General features: G+C 39.3%; 1 protein-coding gene and 1 long non-coding RNA gene across 3 annotated transcripts in view; both read left to right on the plus strand.

The window, feature by feature from the left end:
• LOC116042940 (voltage-dependent T-type calcium channel subunit alpha-1I-like) overlaps nt 1-19,016 on the plus strand; it is a 284,645-nt gene that overhangs the window by 252,938 nt on the left and 12,691 nt on the right. For both annotated transcript variants that reach the window (XM_036000910.1, XM_036000911.1), the window contains 2 exons: nt 7,727-7,867; nt 16,679-16,801. In XM_036000910.1, the coding sequence (XP_035856803.1) occupies nt 7,727-7,867; nt 16,679-16,801 (264 nt within the window). The remainder of the gene's footprint in view (nt 1-7,726; nt 7,868-16,678; nt 16,802-19,016) is intronic.
• LOC116042842 lies at nt 12,980-13,573 on the plus strand. Its single transcript, XR_004103322.1, has 3 exons — nt 12,980-13,101; nt 13,504-13,511; nt 13,563-13,573. It is a non-coding gene; the product is annotated as an uncharacterized LOC116042842 (long non-coding RNA).

Raw genomic sequence — 19,016 nt, forward strand, 5'->3', positions numbered from 1 at the left:
GATTAAAGTAGCTTTAAGATAAGCTACCTAAGTGGTTCTGCACTGAAACCCAATGAATATAAAATAACCTAATGCTCACTTGCAGCTTATTGTGCTATTTTACCCTTTGATCACTGTTTAGGCCTCCCCTTAGCTTTACAGATCTCTTCAGTCTATTTTGGATCTTTGTTTTCTTTCCAGCAATTATGTTCCCATCAACCATATAATACTTGTATATTTTATACATTTAACGGAGATCAAAACAGAGCTAAAAGGAGAGTGAAAATTGGCCTAATCTTCAGGTGGCACAACTCCAAATGAATGCTAATGTTGCTCGGCATGTACTGCTGTTGTAAATAGGCAACCGTTGTCTGACATATTAGCTATTATTATATTATTACAACTTTATAAGTCATAATATGTCAATTTACGGCTTGTTCTGCTGCCTCCAAGTGGCTAAAAAAACACACACTGTATGATTTTATCTCCCTACCAATAACACCATCTGTCCCAGACTGAAATAGACCCAGACAAACTGTGTCTGATCACTTGTCGTAACTCTAATTGGCCTAACAACCGTAATGTGTGTCCACCCTTTATGTGGACTCAGTCAAGTCCGATTTCTTCTGGGATCTCTTTCCCCATTAAGCCTTGGTTTGTTTGAATGTGTGCAGTGTGAACCTAATTAACCTAAGTAATCTTTTGTACTTTGGTTCAGACCAAAGAAAATTAATATTCTCATCCATCTTAAAGGATGACACTGAATCAATGGGTGAGTGAGGAGAGAACAGAGAGAGGCTGACTGTGGAATCTTCACACAGTGTGAGTGGGTGGCACCATCCGCCACAGTCTCATTGTGCTTATAGCTCATTGTCTGTCAGCCTACTGTTATTTTTAACCAGAAGAGGAGTAAAAAGAGAGATGAGACAGAGGAGGAACTCTTTTTTTGTGTCTTTCCACATGCACTGTATTTAAAATCTCTATTCTGATTAGCCAGCAAATGGCTTTGTCAGAATAAAAGCACAGTGTTCGGCCTGTTATTTATATGCGTTTATATTGAGATTTTGATTTTTTTTTTCTCCCAAGAAACACTTGCCTAAAAAACCAGAATCTCGACAAACACGACAAAGTATTACTGCTAGTGTCGCACAATCCCTGAATGAGCCTGGCACAAATTATATGATAAAAGTTCAAACTCAAAAATAAATCACAGTCATGTCAGGTTTAAATTATACTGAAGTGTGATTAAGAGGCAGTGGAGCACTTCAGCCATCTCGGGGAGAAATAACAAAAACAAGTTGAGAGCATAAGCAATAGAGTTTCTACCAACCAAGAGTATAAATCAGCAGTAATCAGAGCCATATACAAGGAGAGGGCAAACAAGCCAATAGAAACTATGCTCATTATAACAACTTGTTTCGGGTCTTATAACTGTATTAGTCTATATCCTTGATGTTCTACTTCCAGGATTCTTTGTTGGAATTTCAAACTCTGGTGGATTTCTGAGGACTATGGTTAACTGCTCCTCAGATCTCTGCAGGGTAAATCCAGACAGCTAGCTAGACTATCTGTCCAATCTGAGTTTTCTGTTGCACGACTAAAAGAACTTTTGAACGTACACGTTCCACCAAAACAACTTCCTGCCCGAGGCTTTTTTGCAGCAGCACCATGCTATGTGGACTAGCCAGACCCTCCCCCGCATCGGTGGAGGAAGGTCTAGCAAAGTGAGACTAACTGTATAGTCACAGAAGCTCTTGGCAAATAAGTCATTAGTGTGAAGACGTATTATTGTACAGCTCATATGAGGGAGTCCATCAAAGAAACTAGGCAGTGTCAAAATGTGAATTTCTTCCTTTTGTCTCTTGCTGTATTATGTTAAAAATGAAGATAAGAGCTCAGGTCTAGAATCCATGTCTCACCTTTAACTCCATAACTGCAGAATAGAAAACGTCCATCCTACTTTTGTATATAAAAAAAAGCTAATGTAAAAGAAGGTGCAACATATAGAATAGGCTATTATTTCCCAGAGAAATAAATAACAAAGCCTGACCAATATTATTCAGATTACTGTTGAATGTTTCATGCTTTTGGAAACACTTATTTTAATGGCTCCATTAGTAGATGATTGTTATGATGGTGATTTGTGAACAAAATATTTAGATGAGTGGAAAAAGGAAATCAAGTGCCATTAAGTGGGTGCATGTTGTATTTAGTCAGTACAAAGCTTGCAGTCTATCAGAGACTGAAAGTTTGGGACACCAAGTAGGGGTGTTGTATCGTTCATATTCTGTCATATTGTTCACGATAATATCGGTATCATTTTAAATATGATAAAAAAATTCATATTGTGAAAAAGGCAACATTCCGACTTGTTCCAACATTCAGACGTAATTGTCTGTTCGTTTGGCAACTGTTTAGAAGTACACTGTATTGTACTATTTCATTTTTTTTTCTCACTCGGAGTAACTGTTGTTTACAAACTAAACAAGTGAGAGGTCTTTTTTTATACTGAATATTTGAAGGCAAACTGTTAAAGGTCCTATGACATGCTGCTTTTTGGATGCTTTTATATAGGCCTCAGTGGTCCCCTAATACTGTATCTGAAGTCTCTTTATATAGACCTTAGTGGTCCTCTAATACTGTATCTGAAGTCTCTTTTATATAGGCCTCAGTGGTCCCCTAATACAGTATCTGAAGTCTCTTTCCCAAAATTCAGCCTTGGTGCAGAATTACAGCCACTAGAGCCAGGGGCTCCCAAGGCTCCTTTTACACGTATCACCATTTCTAGCCACTGGGGGACCATAGGCTTTATGAAGTTAAAAAACCTCATGAAGTGAAATTTTCATGCCATGGGACCTTTAAGGTTTATGCATATACAACTATAACTTATTTTGTTGCAATTGTATGTTCTTGAACTTAATAATGAAATATTGTTCAGTATTTTGACTTTTCTTGAATATCATAACCGATACCCTGAAATATTGTAATATTACTTTGGGGCCATATTGCCCACCCCTAACACCAAGAGAGAGAAATACTTTTTATAGACTGGTGATTGATAACAGCCTGGTCATTTTTAATTGTAGTGAGCTTGATGGATGCAAAGGAGCCAGATTGTTAAACAAAAGTCAGATTCAGTGTTGCCGGACATGTTTCAGATATATTTTTGGACTGTCTCCCGTACCGGCTGCATAACATCTCTCATGTCATCTCCAAGTCAGTGTTGTAGTCGAGTCACCAACTGTCGAGTCCGAGCCAGGTCTCGAGTCCCCAGTGTTCAAGTCTGAATCCAAGTCCGAGTCACCAAATAACAGTCCGATTCGAGTCAGAGTCGAGTCACCATTACCTGCGTTCGAGTCTTGAGTCCAGAGAATAGCGACTCAAGTCGGACTCAAGTCCGAGTTCAGGACTTGAGTACTCCATCACTGCCGATTACAAATAAAAGTAGTGAGGAACTTTCATGAATGCTCAAGTGCGATTTCATAAATCCTTAAGTCCAAGTCATCAGTTCACAAGTCCAGAGAATAGTTACTCGAGTACTCCATCACTGCTCCAAGCATCTTTTTTTAGGCTTCAAGCTTCTTTTCTTTTGACTTTCAATTCATGATCATACAATTGGGCTCCGAGTGTCCAAATGCTTCAGAGGCTGAACAGATGCAGTGTTGACACTGATGGACGAGTGCAGCTGCTGCTGGCACGCTGCTGTCCCTGTGTGTCCCGTGCGGACAAAGTGTTAACAGCAAAGAGTGGCACATAAATGAAGCAAAGCCTGCAAGCTAGTTCTGGTAGACAACGTAAGTCCGCTGCTACAATCACACAACATACTTATTAATTCACTCTTTTTATTATGTGAGCTGTCAGTGCTTTTCTTGCCACAATCACTTGCTGCCTCTGCTGCTGTTCATACTGTATAGAGCTAATAAGGCCAAGGTCCACCCCAGCATCCACCTGTAGGTCTGAGTGTACTTTTATATTGTCATCACTTCCCACTCTCTGCTGTGCCAAGTGACAAAGTCAGAGCCTGGACACTAGATATCAATCCTACATTTTCTGCGGTCGCATAATAATCCAGTCCAAGTGAGTTGGCTGACTTACTGAAATATTATTCATGAGTTGCTCTGCAGGCGAAAGCATCAGCATGTCTTCCTATGTGACCTGAAAGTAGCAGAGGGCCACAATAATGATTTTTAAACCATAACTGAAGTGCAGCATACAAAATGAGATAAAGGCAGTTCTAATAATGCTGATAAGCAGTAGCTGTCTGAGTGTGGAACTAAAAATCGTTAACTTAATCTCATGATCCTACAAGGTAATACTGGTACACAAGCATATACAGTAGAACCTAATCAAGCAGCATTCATAATATAAAATCCATGTGCTGTTGAGGATTGTGTGATACAGTCAAAATCTCCAAAACAGCTAGAACTTGTGTCTTGGTAAGATTATTTTGCCAGCATTTTTAATGTAATTTTCATTATTACACCTCCACCAGAGAGGTTATGTTTCGGGTCCTGTTTGTTTGTGGTTGGCAGAATATCTCAAAAAACCTATTTCAAAGAAATGTGCTTGAAAGTTGGGCCATGGGTCAAGTATAAAATGATTAGTTTTTGATGCAAGTATAGACAATTTTGTAAACATGTTCCTGTTGTCAAAAGAACAGCTTTAAAGGTGTGTGCAGCCTTGGCTGAAGGATGTGCTGTCTGTTTTCTAGTTGTACATTAAATCTAGACCTTTGATGATCTTTTTAATTACATAAATCACAATTTTGTGGAATGTTAGGAGGCAACTTCAAACGGTGGTAAAATCTCTTTTACGGACTGGATCCTTAATAACACTGAGAGATGTATTATGGTATGCAAATAGATACACAGTAGAATGTCTTCAAATATACAGAATTTGTGTAAAAAAGCATATAAGTAATTAAATGTCTGTAAAATCAAGAGGATCCACAGTGTGGGGATTAGAGTGGATGAGAGCATTTCTAGATGGGAGAAAGCAGATGGCAATGCAGTGAATCAAACAGGGTCATGGGCAACATTTACCACAACCAAGGCCCCCAACATAGCCAATCAATCAGGCTGTCTCGCCCCTAACTGTGCATCTCCCAACACTCAAAACAATGTGTATGCATGTGCGTATAGTACATCAGCGGGTGCTGCCAAGGTCCAGCTATTGACTGTGGTTGCCCTCTTCACCTCACACCCTTTAGCAGTAGCTCTTAGATGGAGGCAAAGAGTAGGAAAGAGCAGGCCCTGGAGGGAGCATGTAGTTTAAACTTTAGACATGGCCACAGGAAAAGGTGAGCTGACATGGCAAAAAATGCAACTTGAAAAAGTTGAAAAAGAAAGAAAAAAAATAGTTAACAAAGAAACTTACTGAGGAAATTATAGACATCAAAAACACAGAAGGTAATCTCCAAGACGTTTACCTGCTTTCTATGGTGCTAAAACAGTCATGTATCAATTTGCAACTTGTGAAACACACTGCACAAATAAATGCCGAGGGATTTCTATCTATAAATTTGTGTTGTGTCCGTGCCTCTAATTTGTGACTCGTGAAACACAATGCACAAATGAATGCAGAGTGATTTGTATCTGTGAATGTGTATCTGTGTCCGTACCTCTAATTTGTGACTTGTATTTCTTCATTTGTAAATCAACTTAGTATTTTTCAATGGAAATATATTTGTAAGCCTCTTCTATTTGTGTGGATCCTTTTAAGACTGTTTTTCAGAATCAACTTTCAACTGTATTTCCTCTCATTTAAGATGATAAATGACGCAAGCATGCCAAATAAGAAACCCATCCGATGCTTGTACAGTACATTACACAAGCAGGAATCGGTGTACAATTTTTAACATTGTACAAAAAGTATAAAATACAGGCTACATTTCTGTCCAAATTCTCTCATATAACCATGAAGAAAATTCCCTTCCTGATAGCTGATAGACATTTCCGAGCATCTCGGGACACTGCTGGGAATTGTTTTGAATTATTTGTAAATTATAGAGTGTGGTCTAGACCTACTCTATCTGTAAAGTGTCCTGAGATAACGATTGTTATGAGTTGACACCATAAATAAAATTGAATTAAATTGCTGCAGCACAGTGGGAATCTTGGCATGTGTTTTGCCATCCTCAAAAAGCTGCCTAATTATGTCTAATTAAAAGCTTATTTTGCGGGCCCTCTGATAGCGTCCTAGTAAGGATCACTTCAAGCAAATTGTGTCAGTTGAAAATATCAAAATTGGATTTTTCCATTTTTTCATTTGAGCACAAAATCAGAAATTGGAAAAACGAGTTATCCTTTTTTTCATTTTGGTTTTGGAAACGAGTATTGACAAAACAAGTCATTTTTTTAGGTATATTTTTTTGTTTTATTATGAAAAATGAATGAACGAATGATAGACGGATTGAGAAGAGAGCAGAGCACAGTGAGAAACAGTCTTTAAACAGCTAAACTGCTCTTTAGTTATTGTCTAAATTCAATCCTTTACGCCTTTCCTTCATTTGATTTCTCATCTGATTTCCATCATTGCGTCCTGCTGACTGTAAATCTTTACAGAATCTGCCACTGCTTATTTTAGGTTCTCCAGTGCCACTGAATGGGGATTCTAAGCCATCTTCAGCTCGCCTTAAATAGACCAGTGTCATTATTTTTAAAGGGATCATGCAATTAATCCTACAATATTGGCAGTTGTCTGCCCCTCTGGCTCGGCTTAAAGCAGGCAAAAGTCATCGATCTGTGTTTTGCACCTGCCAGCAACGGCTGAAAATAACACTGGCTCTGACAGATTGCGATTAATTAAATAACACAAAATGTAGTCATTACAGATGTTGAACAAAAAACTTAGGGAAGAAAGAGTGAGATAAAGGGAGAACAAGGAATGAAGTGGTAGAAATTTCATGCAGGCGAGTTGATGGGCAGGACATTGAGTCAGTGAAAGTGTTTGCTGTAAAACGTGTACAGTAGCTTTAAAATGAGTGGATAGCTGTGAGTGTGTAAGTGTGAGAGTGGGTTGAGGCAGAGGTTCAGTGCAGAACTGGTGCCGGTAGCCTAGCTTAGCATAAAGACTGGAAGCAGGGGGGAAAAGCTAGCCTGTGGAAAACGTGTCGACCAACACCTCTAAAGCTCACTAATGCGCAATAATGTTGTAATGATGTAAAAATGATAATTTGTAGTTTCATGGGCAGTTACTTTATGCAAGTGTTATGTGGCAAACACACAGGCATGAGAATGATATTAATGCTCGATGGTGTTATTTGCCTCTAACGTCGCCTTCCAGGCAGCTAACCCTAACCTTAACCCTAAACATAACCATTGCCGCGCTGCCTGGAAGGCGACTTTGGGGGAAAAAAACACCAAACACCGATATTAATCTTCTCATCCTGCTCTCTTAAAAAAAAACAGAGAGATAAAGTTAGTTTCAGAGGTAGCTGACTGTACAATATGTATTTGATTATATCTTTATTTGGTGATATGAATGATATGCATCCATAGAACGCTATGGCTATCCATCATAAACGTACAATATATTCTCTTATTCTCTGGAGTTCTAATGAAAGCTATTGATCTGGTATCTGTGCTAATTACAAACAGACCAAAAGGTCAGTCCTCATACTACTGACAGAAACAGAGCTTGTGTGTGTGTGTGTGTGTGTGTGTGTGTGTGTGTGTGTGTGTGTGTGTGTGTGTGTGTGTGTGTGTGTGTGTGTGTGTGTTTGTGTGTGTGTGTGTGTTTTTTGCAGGAGAGCCAGTGGCTGGACAGTGTGTCTCTGCTGATTAAGGACTCATTAGAAGGGGACATGATTGACAACCTCTCCGGTTCAGTTTTCCACCACTACTGCTCTCCTCCTGTCTGCAAGGACTGTAAGGGCCACCCACAAGAGGTTAGTGTTCTCTTTCTCTCTCACTCACTCTCTCTCACACTCTCTCTCACACACACACACACACACCCACCCACCCACCCCTCTTTCTTTCATTTAAGCTAGCATGCTCTTTTAATTCAATTCAATTTCAATTCAATTTTATTTATAGTATCAAATCATAACAAGAGTTATCTCGAGACACTTTACAGATAGAGTAGGTCTAGACCACACTCTATAAAGCCCCAGCAATTCCAATAGTTCCCCCAAGAGCAAGCATTAGCAGTGGCTATTGCGACAGTGGCGAGGAAAAACTCCCTTTTAGGAAGAAACCTCGGCAGACCCAGACTCTTGGTGGGTGGTGTCTGACGGTTGGGGTTATGACGGTACAGGATGTAGCGTGGCACAGCAGAGCATGGGTGGACGTGGTGGATGCGGCAGGACGTAGCCGGGCATTGCAGGGAATCGCAGAGCGTAGCAGGGTGTAGCAGGTCCATAGCCACAGCTGCACCCAAGACCCAGGTCTTGGTGTCGCCCTAATCCGAGGCGATGTTCTGGGCGAAGAAGAAACATAAGGACTCCGGGGAGTAAACTCCCCAGAGCTAGGTGAGTAACAAGCACTTCTGAGACAGGATGTGCATAAAAGGAAACAAAAGAAAAGAGCGTGTCATAAGAAGGAACTTCCTCGGCAGTCTAGAATTATAACAGCATAACTAGGAGAGGCACTATATTATTGATTATACGATAGGTAAATCTGATGACTGTAAAGAGAAGCAGGGGTGCTGTGTCTGCAGCTATGCACCCTGCCCCGCCAGTCTAAGCGTTCACTGCAACTCCTCACTCCCTAACTATAAGCTTTATCAAAGAGGAGAGTTTTCACTTTAGTCTTAAATGTAGCGACGGTGTCTGCCCCCCGAACCCAGATTGGGAGCTGGTTCCACAGGAGAGGAGCCTGATAGCTGAAGGCTCTGCCTCCCATTCTACTTTTAGAGACTCTAGGAACCACAAGTAACTCTGCATTCTGGGAGCGTAGTGCTCTAGTGGGACAATAAGGTACTAAGAGGTCCTCAAGATATGAAGGAGCTTGACCATTTAGAGCTTTATAGGTCAGAAGAAGGATTTTAAATTCAATCCTGGATTTTACAGGAAGCCAATGGAGAGAAGCTAATACAGGAGAAATGTGATCTCTTTTCTTAGTTCTTGTCAGAACACGCGCTGCAGCATTCTGGATCAGCTGGAGAGTCCTAAGGGTTTTATTTAGAGCTGGGGGTAAACGATTATTTATTAAACGATTAATCGGGCGATTATTTTATCGATTAGTCGACTAATCTAACGACTAATTGGACGATTAATATAACGATTATTTTTCTGTTGCTCGATTAATAAAAACCATAATGTATCTCAAATAAATACCAAAAAATTCTTAATAATATATTTTATTAAACAATTTTGCACAGCAAAAAATCTTCTGCTTTACACAAAATAAAATAATTATTTTACTGTTATACAAAATGAAAGGCCAGCCTGTTTACTCTTTTACAGTACCAACATAACTCTCTTGTTCAAAAAAATCAAGTTGTAGTGCAAAAAAGAAAAACGCTGTGCAGTGCACAGTACAGACATTCCTTGGATTGTTTAACACAACATAACAGTCCCAACATAAAACCTGATGCATAATCAAACTGACTCTCTTAACTGCTATTCTGTAGGTTTACATGCTAATGCAGCTGTGCACTTTGGTGGTGCTAGGCTAACCAACGCATCTTAGCTCTCTGTGCAGTTTGTTCGTGCACCACCTAAGTGCGCAGGCTACACAACACACTACACAAACATGAAATTAATTTAGCTAACGTTAGTACTTGGGACTATATTTTAAGTATTCCCATACCCTCGATGATTAAGGGCGAGCTGTTTTTTTAGGACTTCTTCTTTTCATGGGGCTTTTTGCAGGGCTTTGTTGGGAATTCTGTGAGGAGGTTGCTGTTTCCTGCAATGTTTTGGTCTCCCACATGTGTGTGTGGCGAAGCGTCGACGCAAAAATACGACGTCGGCGTAATTTTGACGTCGATGTCATCGACGCGTCGCTGCAGGCCTAGTTTTATTTGAGCATCCTGATAATAAGGAATTACAATAGTCCAGCCTGGAAGTAACGAATGCATGGACTAGTTTTTCAGCATCGTTTTGAGACAGGATGTTCCTAATTTTAGCAATGTTACGAAGGTGAAAAAAGGCTGTTCTAGAGGTTAGTTTTAGATGGGCGTTAAAGGATAGATCCTGATCAAAAATAACTCCTAGATTTCTGACAGTAGTACTGGAGGCCAGGGCAATGCCATCCAGAGTAATTATATCTTCGGCTAATGAGGTTCGTAGGTGTTTCGGGCCCAGCACAATAACTTCGGTTTTGTTTGAGTTTAACATCAGGAAATTGTAGGCCATCCATGATTTTATATCTTTAATGCAAGCTTGAAGTTTAGCTAGCTGGCTGGTTTCGTCTGGCTTGATTGACAGATATAATTGGGTGTCATCCGCATAACAGTGAAAGTTAATTGAGTGTTTCCTAATAATATTGCCTAGAGGAAGCATATATAAGGAGAATAGAATTGGTCCAAGCACTGAGCCTTGAGGAACGCCATGGTTAATTTTAGCGTAATTGGAGGGTTTATTGTTAACATTAACAAATTGCGATCAATCAGAGAAGTAGGACTTAAACCAGTTTAGTGCGATTCCTTTAATGCCAACTAAATGTTCCAGTCTCTGTAAGAGGATGGTATGGTCAGTAGTATCGAATGCAGCACTAAGATCTAATAAGACAGTACGGAGACAAGTCCTTTGTCTGAAGCGTTAGAAGATCGTTAGTAATTTTCACCAGTGCCGTCTCTGTGCTATGATGCTTTCTAAATCCTGACTGAAAGTCCTCAAATAAGCTATTGCTATGTAGAAAATCACATAACTGATTAGCGACTACTTTCTCAAGGATCTTGGAGAGAAAGGGAAGGTTAGATATAGGTCTATAGTTGGCTAAGACCTCAGGATCGAGGGTGGGTTTTTTCAGTAGAGGTTTTATCACAGCTACTTTAAATGACTGCGGTACATAACCTGTCAATAAAGACATATTTATCATATCTAGCAATGAAGTGTTAACCACGGGTAACGCTTCTTTAAGTAGCCTCGTTGGGATGGGGTCCAAGAGACAGGTAGATGGCTTAGCTGAAGAGACCTTTAGCATTAATTGTTGAGGGTTTATAGGATAAAAGCAATCTAAGTATATGTCAGGTCTAGTCGTTCTTTCTAGCAGTCTGTCAGTTAAAGGTGACCCATTAGAGGTTGGGGGCAAGAGGTGATGAATAGTATCTCTAATTGTTATAATTTTATCGTTAAAGAAACTCATGAAGTCGTCACTACTCAGAGCTATAGGAATAGATGGCTCAATAGAGCTGTGGCTATCTGTCAGCCTGGCTACAGTGCTGAAAAGAAACCTTGGGTTGTTCTTATTTTCTTCTATTAGTGATGAATAGTAGTCTGATCTGGCCTTTCTTAGGGTCTTCCTATAGGTTTTCAGACTTTTAATAAATGCCCTATTTTTTTAGCAGCAGCCATGGGCGTTGTTAGGCCTGGGCGTACCCGTCTACAGCCCCGAATGTTTTATAAATAGCCCCGGATCTGTGATGGTGAGTGGAAGGTAGAGGACCGAAATGCAGGTAGAGGCAGGCAGGCAGGAGAAGTTTTGAACTCGAGGATTTATTACAACAACAAAAAGGCAGTACAGAGACTGGAAAACTCACAAGGTCACGCAGGGAAAAAAACAAAAAGCAGCAGCAACAGGCGAAAACATGCACAAGCTGAACAGACTGACAGGCAACACACAGGCAGGAACAAACTGACACACGCAGGAACAAACTGGAACAAACACAAGAGTAACAGGGCACGGACTCAAACAGATACAAAACGATCTAACAAGAGACAAAGGGAACACAGAGGTTAAATACATGAGGTAATGAACAAATGAGGGACAGGTGATACAGCAGGTGAAACACATCAGGGCGGGGCAGGACAATCAACCAAGGCGGGAAAACTGGACATGACAAGACAGAAAACAGACTATCAAAATAAAACAGGAAACAGGAAAAACTGACAGAAAGACATGAAATCAACTAAACACAGAAACTTGACGCAACATTTAGACAACACAAGGGAGAACAGGGAACACAGGAATTAACCAAAACATACACAGTTCAGAATAAACAACAAAAAAACGGAAACAGCAACAGAAATATATAAACAGGCAACAGAAAAGTCCAGAACCACGACACGATCAAGCAATAGATCTCTCTCTCTCTTTTTTTTTTTTTTTTTTTTTTTACAAAAATAAGAATAACAGAATAAAAAAGCCCTGAAATGGTACATGCCAGTTATGAAAACTATTTTTTTTCCAAGGCACTCGCAGTTCTTACATTTGTTTTGTAGAACTCATGGTAGAACTGTAACTTTGTCCTGTTTATTTTCCCGGCGAATAGAACGGGCAGCTACATGCGGGGTCTGATCAGCATGTTTTATTTGTTGCTATCACCTAGCAACCGTCTCTAAAGAAAGCTGTGAAGGGTGTAATTTTAGGAGAAATCATAGCCGAATCAGTCTAATACATTGATGCCATCAACCCCAGCCAAGTAAGTTGTTGTATTCCAGTCGAAAAGAAAAGCCAGGCACTTATGGCCTTACTTTCCTGTCATGTCTTTGTAGCTTCCTTTTCGCGGTCATTTTACTGTTAATGATGGGCTTAGTGTCTTTGCTAACTTCTGGTAGAACAGGAAACAACAGAATAAAAGCACTCAAAAATTGCAATACTGTGTATTGGGGTCATTTAAATAAGTTGTTAATATATTAGGAATTAATGGTTAGCTTTCCAATTAGTAGCTATTATCATTGGTGGTGACTTTTATAAATTTATAAATTCCAAATAGCCTCTTATTTTTCAGATAATTCAGTAATACAAAATAAACAAATAAACACACACACACACACCAAACGGTCTGCCTCCAATCAGCAGGCATTTTGAGGACTGAAATACGTATCATAACTATTGTTCTGCACCTGATTGATGCATTTAACTACGAGCAATACAATGTTTTTTCTGAGAGAGGGGGAAGACATGCAGGAAATCTTCACAGGTAGGATTCAAACCGTGGACCTCTGCGTCGAGGCATAAACCTCTATGTTTATGTGCGCCTGTTCTACCCACTGAGTCAACCCGGCCACTAAATGTACAATTTTTAAATGAGTCATTAAATAAAAATTATAATTTTTAAATAATGTCTGGGTGGAGCAGGAGAACAAACACTTGCCCATCAGCACAGAGACCTGGTTTCAATGCCTAGCTGCAAGTATTTCTAATTGGCTGGGCGCACCACTCGTAAACTCGTAATTTTTTGTTCAGAGAAAAGCCTTCACCAGTGGGAAGTCGTGAGGGATCATGTCCTCGCTGCAACATGAGGGATTCCTGATTGATTTGTCAACACTGTCTCCTTCAGTCTTCGCCTTCCTTCCTGCAAGAATGGAAGTTAGCAGCAACAAGAGCCGCAGTGCAGAGGAAATTGGACATTCCAAACTTTGAGTAAAAGTATATAAAAAATATTGCCAAAATTGTAGAACGTTTAGTGTACAAGTAAAATGAGTAACTTGAAAGACAAATGGTACTTGTATAGGGTACTGCCCTAGGAACAAGGTTGTGTTCTCCAAAATATATACAAGATAAAATAACAAAAAAATAAATGTAAGCTCATGAGCAGTTTAGGATCGAAGCAGTTTGATTCTTCGCATTAACCATGTCTGCAAAAATAAACCAATCCAGTGTGTTTTTGTGTGAAGTACAGAGAGTGTGTGAGAGAGAGAGAGAGAGAGAGAGAGAGACCGAGGGGGGGGGGAGAGAGAGAGAGAGAGAGAGAGAGGGGGGGGGGGGAGACAGAGAGAGGGAGAGGGAGAGAGAGGGAGAGAGAGAGAGAGAGAGGGGGGGGAGAGAGAGAGAGAGAGAGAGAGAGAGAGAGAGAGAGAGAGAGAGAGACATGTGTGTCTATCCCATTAATGTATATGGATTTACCATATCACAATCACATTAGCAGTAGATGAAGTAGATAGAAGGAAAATGCTTGTATGATTAAATCTCTTTAATGTGTGGAGCTCTACCACCCAACATAGCAACAGTGAGTATCACAAACATTTGAAAAGAGGGTGACAGTTGGTGTCAATCCCACAAATGCAAATTTCTGTATCCCCTAGTCAATATAAGATCAAAGACCTCAGTGGATCCACATCATATTCCAGTTCCTCAGGTTGTTTGTTCAATTATCTAGAAAAAATTCTATTTATTTATACATGTGTGTAACTATTCCCCAGACGGAAAGCCAGGGCACTAAAAAAACACAACACATAGAAATCCAGAGCTGTAAATACTCCTACACATGTTCCAAAGCTGTGGAATTTTCTGTATTTATTTAAGCTCATATATACCAACATAGACATTGTTGTTTCGAGGTCAGAATGCCAGCACAGCTGTTTATTTTCTGCTACTGTGTTTAAATTTCTTTTCCGAGCAACAAAATACTCCTGCTGTTTTCATTTTAGCCTCAATTAGTATTATATATCATGATTTCAAAATGAAGTTTGCAGCAAAATCGTTCTTGTGTAATTCATAATGCCCAAGATTAAGATAAAACCCTGCTCAGATCTATGCAAAGTATCCCTTAAAACCATTTTTCCTAGTAAAATCCCAGCAAGATTAAAGGAAGGTGACTTTGTTATCTTTGTAATAGATATTGAGATTAGCATTGCATTGCGATCAAGGCCCTATACAGTATTGTAATAGTATTTTTTATTTTTTTTTATAGCTGTGGTATCACGCACATTGTCCTTGTTTTCAATGTCGGTGCAATATATGTGCTGCCTTCATCCACAAACATTTCGATCATGACGGTACTGAGTGAAAGATGCCAAGGACTAGCTGAGGAAATCACATTTGTACCCCTCAACGTTATGAAAAGAGGAAAGGCTTCATGATGTGCACTTCAAATGGTGTTCCTGATCATCCTGGAAATTTAATTTCAATTAACATAAAGTCAGATACAGTTAATACCCAGATTGTATTTGATATAAAGCTATAAAGAAATAGCTACTGTATAAAGATAGCTATACCCAATATTGGATGTCTTAGATGTCAGATTTCACACCATATTAATTATAGGCGGTAAGAATGTTCAGACATTTTTTCTGCCTTTTACAGTCACGTCTTTCTCAAAGGTGCGTACATGTACATGTCACCACCAAATGATTTACACTCTAAATCTGGTTGCTCACCATGTGCTTTCACTCATGATGCACACAGACGTGAAAACATCGGTCACACATAAGAAGTAAAACCAATTTAATTAGCTCAGAGCAGAGGTGATTCCATGACTTCAATCTGATATATGTGCAGATTGCATATTTAGTGTGTGTGTGTGTGTGTGTGTGTGTGTGTGTGTGTCAATGTACGAGTCACAGCAGCTTACGCGTGTGAAGAAGTGTGACCTACAGTAAATGGCTAGCTCTGGTGCCTTTGGCATTAAATTACTATCTGCGTACATATAAATATACTTCACCGAGGACCTCTATAGCGGGATATGTACCATTTTTCTCTGTGCAAATCAAAAGGTATTGACATGCCTGGAGGTTGGCTGGAATGCAAATATGCTATAATATAATGTGGCTTTCGTTTTATAAACAGTGCATTCATCTTTATTTCCCTCTCACCTTCTATACTTTCTTCTCTTTTCTTTTTTCTCAACCCTCAATATTAAGACTCTGGGCCCTATCTTGCACCCGGCGCAGCGCAGCCTGACGCAAGTGTCTTTGCTAATTTAAGACCGACGCAGTTGTCAATTTCCCATCCAGCACCCACGTCGTTTAAATAGCAAATGCACCTGCACCCATCTGTGTGTCCATGGGTCTTGTGGAGACGTGGAGGTGTGTTCAGGTGCTTTCTTGGCGATTTGCTATCTTGAGGCAGACCAACAAAAACCTGGTCTAAAGTCAATAGCGCAGAATTTCATTGTTATTTTAACAGCGCATTAGTAAAATGCACCTAGGCTCGTGCACAACGCGTACATACTATGCTTGTTACACACAGGGACGCACTTTCACTTCATGCACGAGCAGATCCGTTTCTTCTCCTGAAAATCTCTCGTTCCCGCTTAGCAAATCCGCCATCATAATAGTAATGCGCCGAGGTACAAACGCGCCTGGCTTTTAAAAGGAATGGGAGATGACACTGATTGGTTTATTGCATGTTACGCCCAAAACACACCTATGACTAATTAAGACACTAATTACAACCCTTTTGAACCAGCGCACGGACCCTTTTTTCCACCATTAAACTAGCAAAAGTGGATTTGGACACGCCCTAAATGCACCTGCACCGTGCACTTCACGCCGTGCGATTAGATCGTTAAAATAGGGCCCTCTATCTCATGTTTATTTGATCTTGAGTATTTATTTCCTATGTTGTGTCATCAGTGTTGGTTGATTAGGATTGGAGTATTGGCCATCATTTTACAGATTTATCGATCAGGCAACACAGCATGTTGCCTGATCGATGCCTGATGTTTATGTTGCTGTGTGTCAAACTTTAACTTTATCGCACCGTTTTTTCTGTACAACGGTCTGTACATAATTTAACTTTTCCCCAATCATTATTTTACTAAATCCAATAGGGGCATATTGTACACCGCTTCACCAGCAAGTTATTGGGACGTCACTACATCATATTGTAGATGCAACTTGACTGGTTACTGTGTGTTTGTGGGACAGATCCAACTGGCAGAGGTGGAGCAGGCATCTCTGATGTCAGACAAGTCATCGTCTCCGGCGCTGCCTGATGACCTCAGCCTGGACGAACACAGCAGCTACCAGCTGATGGTCAGAGACACCAAGGTACACACACACACACACACACACACACACACACACATACACATACACACAGTCATTTCCCGTGGACTATACTGTTACATATGACACATGGCAGGCTTGCACACAAACATATCAAATCATACACATATCCACATAGTTAAGGTTTGTTTCAGAGTATTTATTAGAAGGATAACCCCTTGAGATTATCATCTCATTTCCGAGGAGGTCATTAAAACAATTACACAGAAAATACAAACTACATTGACACATACACACACACTCCCAAGCCTAACTACCATAAAGAATACTAAAAAAAAATATATATATAAATAAACAATTACACAGAAAATACAAACTACATTGACACATACACACACACTCCCAAGCCTAACTACCATAAAGAATACTAACAAAAAAAAATATATATATATATACTGCAAACGTATTGTGTATTCACTTGTACATATATAGTAAATACACACTATGTTTGCAGTATATATATATATATATATATATATATATATATATATATATATATATATATATATATATATATATACTGCAAACGTATTGTGTATTCACTTGTACATATATAGTAAATACACACTATGTTTGCAGTATATATATATATATATATACTGCAAACGTATTGTGTATTCACTTGTACATATATAGTAAATACACACTATGTTTGCAGTATATATATATATATATATATATATATTTATTTATTTTTTTTTTTTTTTCTTTTTGTTAATATTCTTTATGGGGGAATCAGTCTGTGTTGGAGTTGTTAGGCTTGGCAGTGTTGTGTGTATGTGTCAATGTATTTTGTATTTTCTGTGTAATTGTTTATATATATATACACAAGTAAATACACAATATGTTTGCATACATATAGTCAAGGTTAGTTAAAATGCAAAATCATCTATTGACTTTAAGTGGAATTGTATTGTCTAAATATGATCAGTAGACAGCAACATGCCCACCACTTGCTTGGTCTCCTTTGTGATGCAGGGAATTAAATCCCCCTAAAAAAGAAAAGAAGAGAAAGAAAATAAAATTACAGCACACACTTTCCACCCACTTGCATTTGGTTTATTGCTTGGTCGACGTTTCGGTTCCAAGGGCCTTTGTCGGGACACGTAATAGTTTAGGTTAACACAAAGTATTTTGTCTGCAATGCAGTGAAACACAGTTTAATGCATTAAACATCAATTTTCTGATTCTGTTTTTCGGTTTGCACAAATTTTGCCGTATGGCCAAAAGTAAATAAACAACCCTGTCTACATACTTTTGTGTGTTTTCTAGTCTGGGGGTGTACTTTATGGTTTGGATTAGACCTCTTAGTTCCATTAATGCTACAACTTTATTTTAGACAATTCTGTGTTTCTAGCTTTGTGGCAACAGTTTGGAGAAGGCCTTGTTCCTGTTTCAGCATTTGTGCCCTCTTGCACAAAGCCAGATCCATAAAGAAATGGTTTCCCCAGTGTTTTGTGAAATAACTTGACTGGCCTACACAGAGCCCTGATCTCAATCCATCCAACACCTTTGGGATTAACTGGAACGCTGACTGCGAGCCAGACCTTATCGCCCAGCATCATATCAGTGTTGGTGTGTTGGACCTCAGTAATGCTCTTGTGGCCGAATGGAAGCAAATCTCTGCAGCCAGGTTCCAACATCTGTTAAACAGTCAGTGGTGGAATGTAACTAAGTACATTTACTCAAGTACAGTACATGAGTACAAATTTGAGCTACTTGTACTTTACTTGAGTCTATTCTTTTCATGCCACTTTCTACTTCTACTCCGCTACATTTCAGAGAGAAATATTGTAGTACTTTTTACTCCACGACATTAATCTGACAGCTTTAGTTACTAGTTACTTTACAAAAAAAGATTTTTTTTTGCACACAAAACTGATGTAGTATAAAACATGATGTTTTACTATATGTTATCAATATAATGGCCTACAAGTTCAGCTGAAATGATTAGATGATTAAACACTTAGTTGATTGACAGAACTGTTTGGATCGTTTACGGTTTCTAAAATGTGAGGATTTCTCTGCATGGAGTACTTTTACTTTAATACTTAAAGTACATTTTCCTCATGATGCTTACATACTTTTACTTAAGTAATGCAGAACTTTTACTTGTAACTGAGTATTTTTACAGTGTGGTGTTAGACCTTAGGATCTGAATACTTCTTCCACCCCTGTAAACAGTAGCAGCATAATA

This window comes from Sander lucioperca, chromosome 4 (genome assembly GCF_008315115.2).
Source record: "Sander lucioperca isolate FBNREF2018 chromosome 4, SLUC_FBN_1.2, whole genome shotgun sequence".
NCBI lineage: Eukaryota > Metazoa > Chordata > Actinopteri > Perciformes > Percidae > Sander > Sander lucioperca.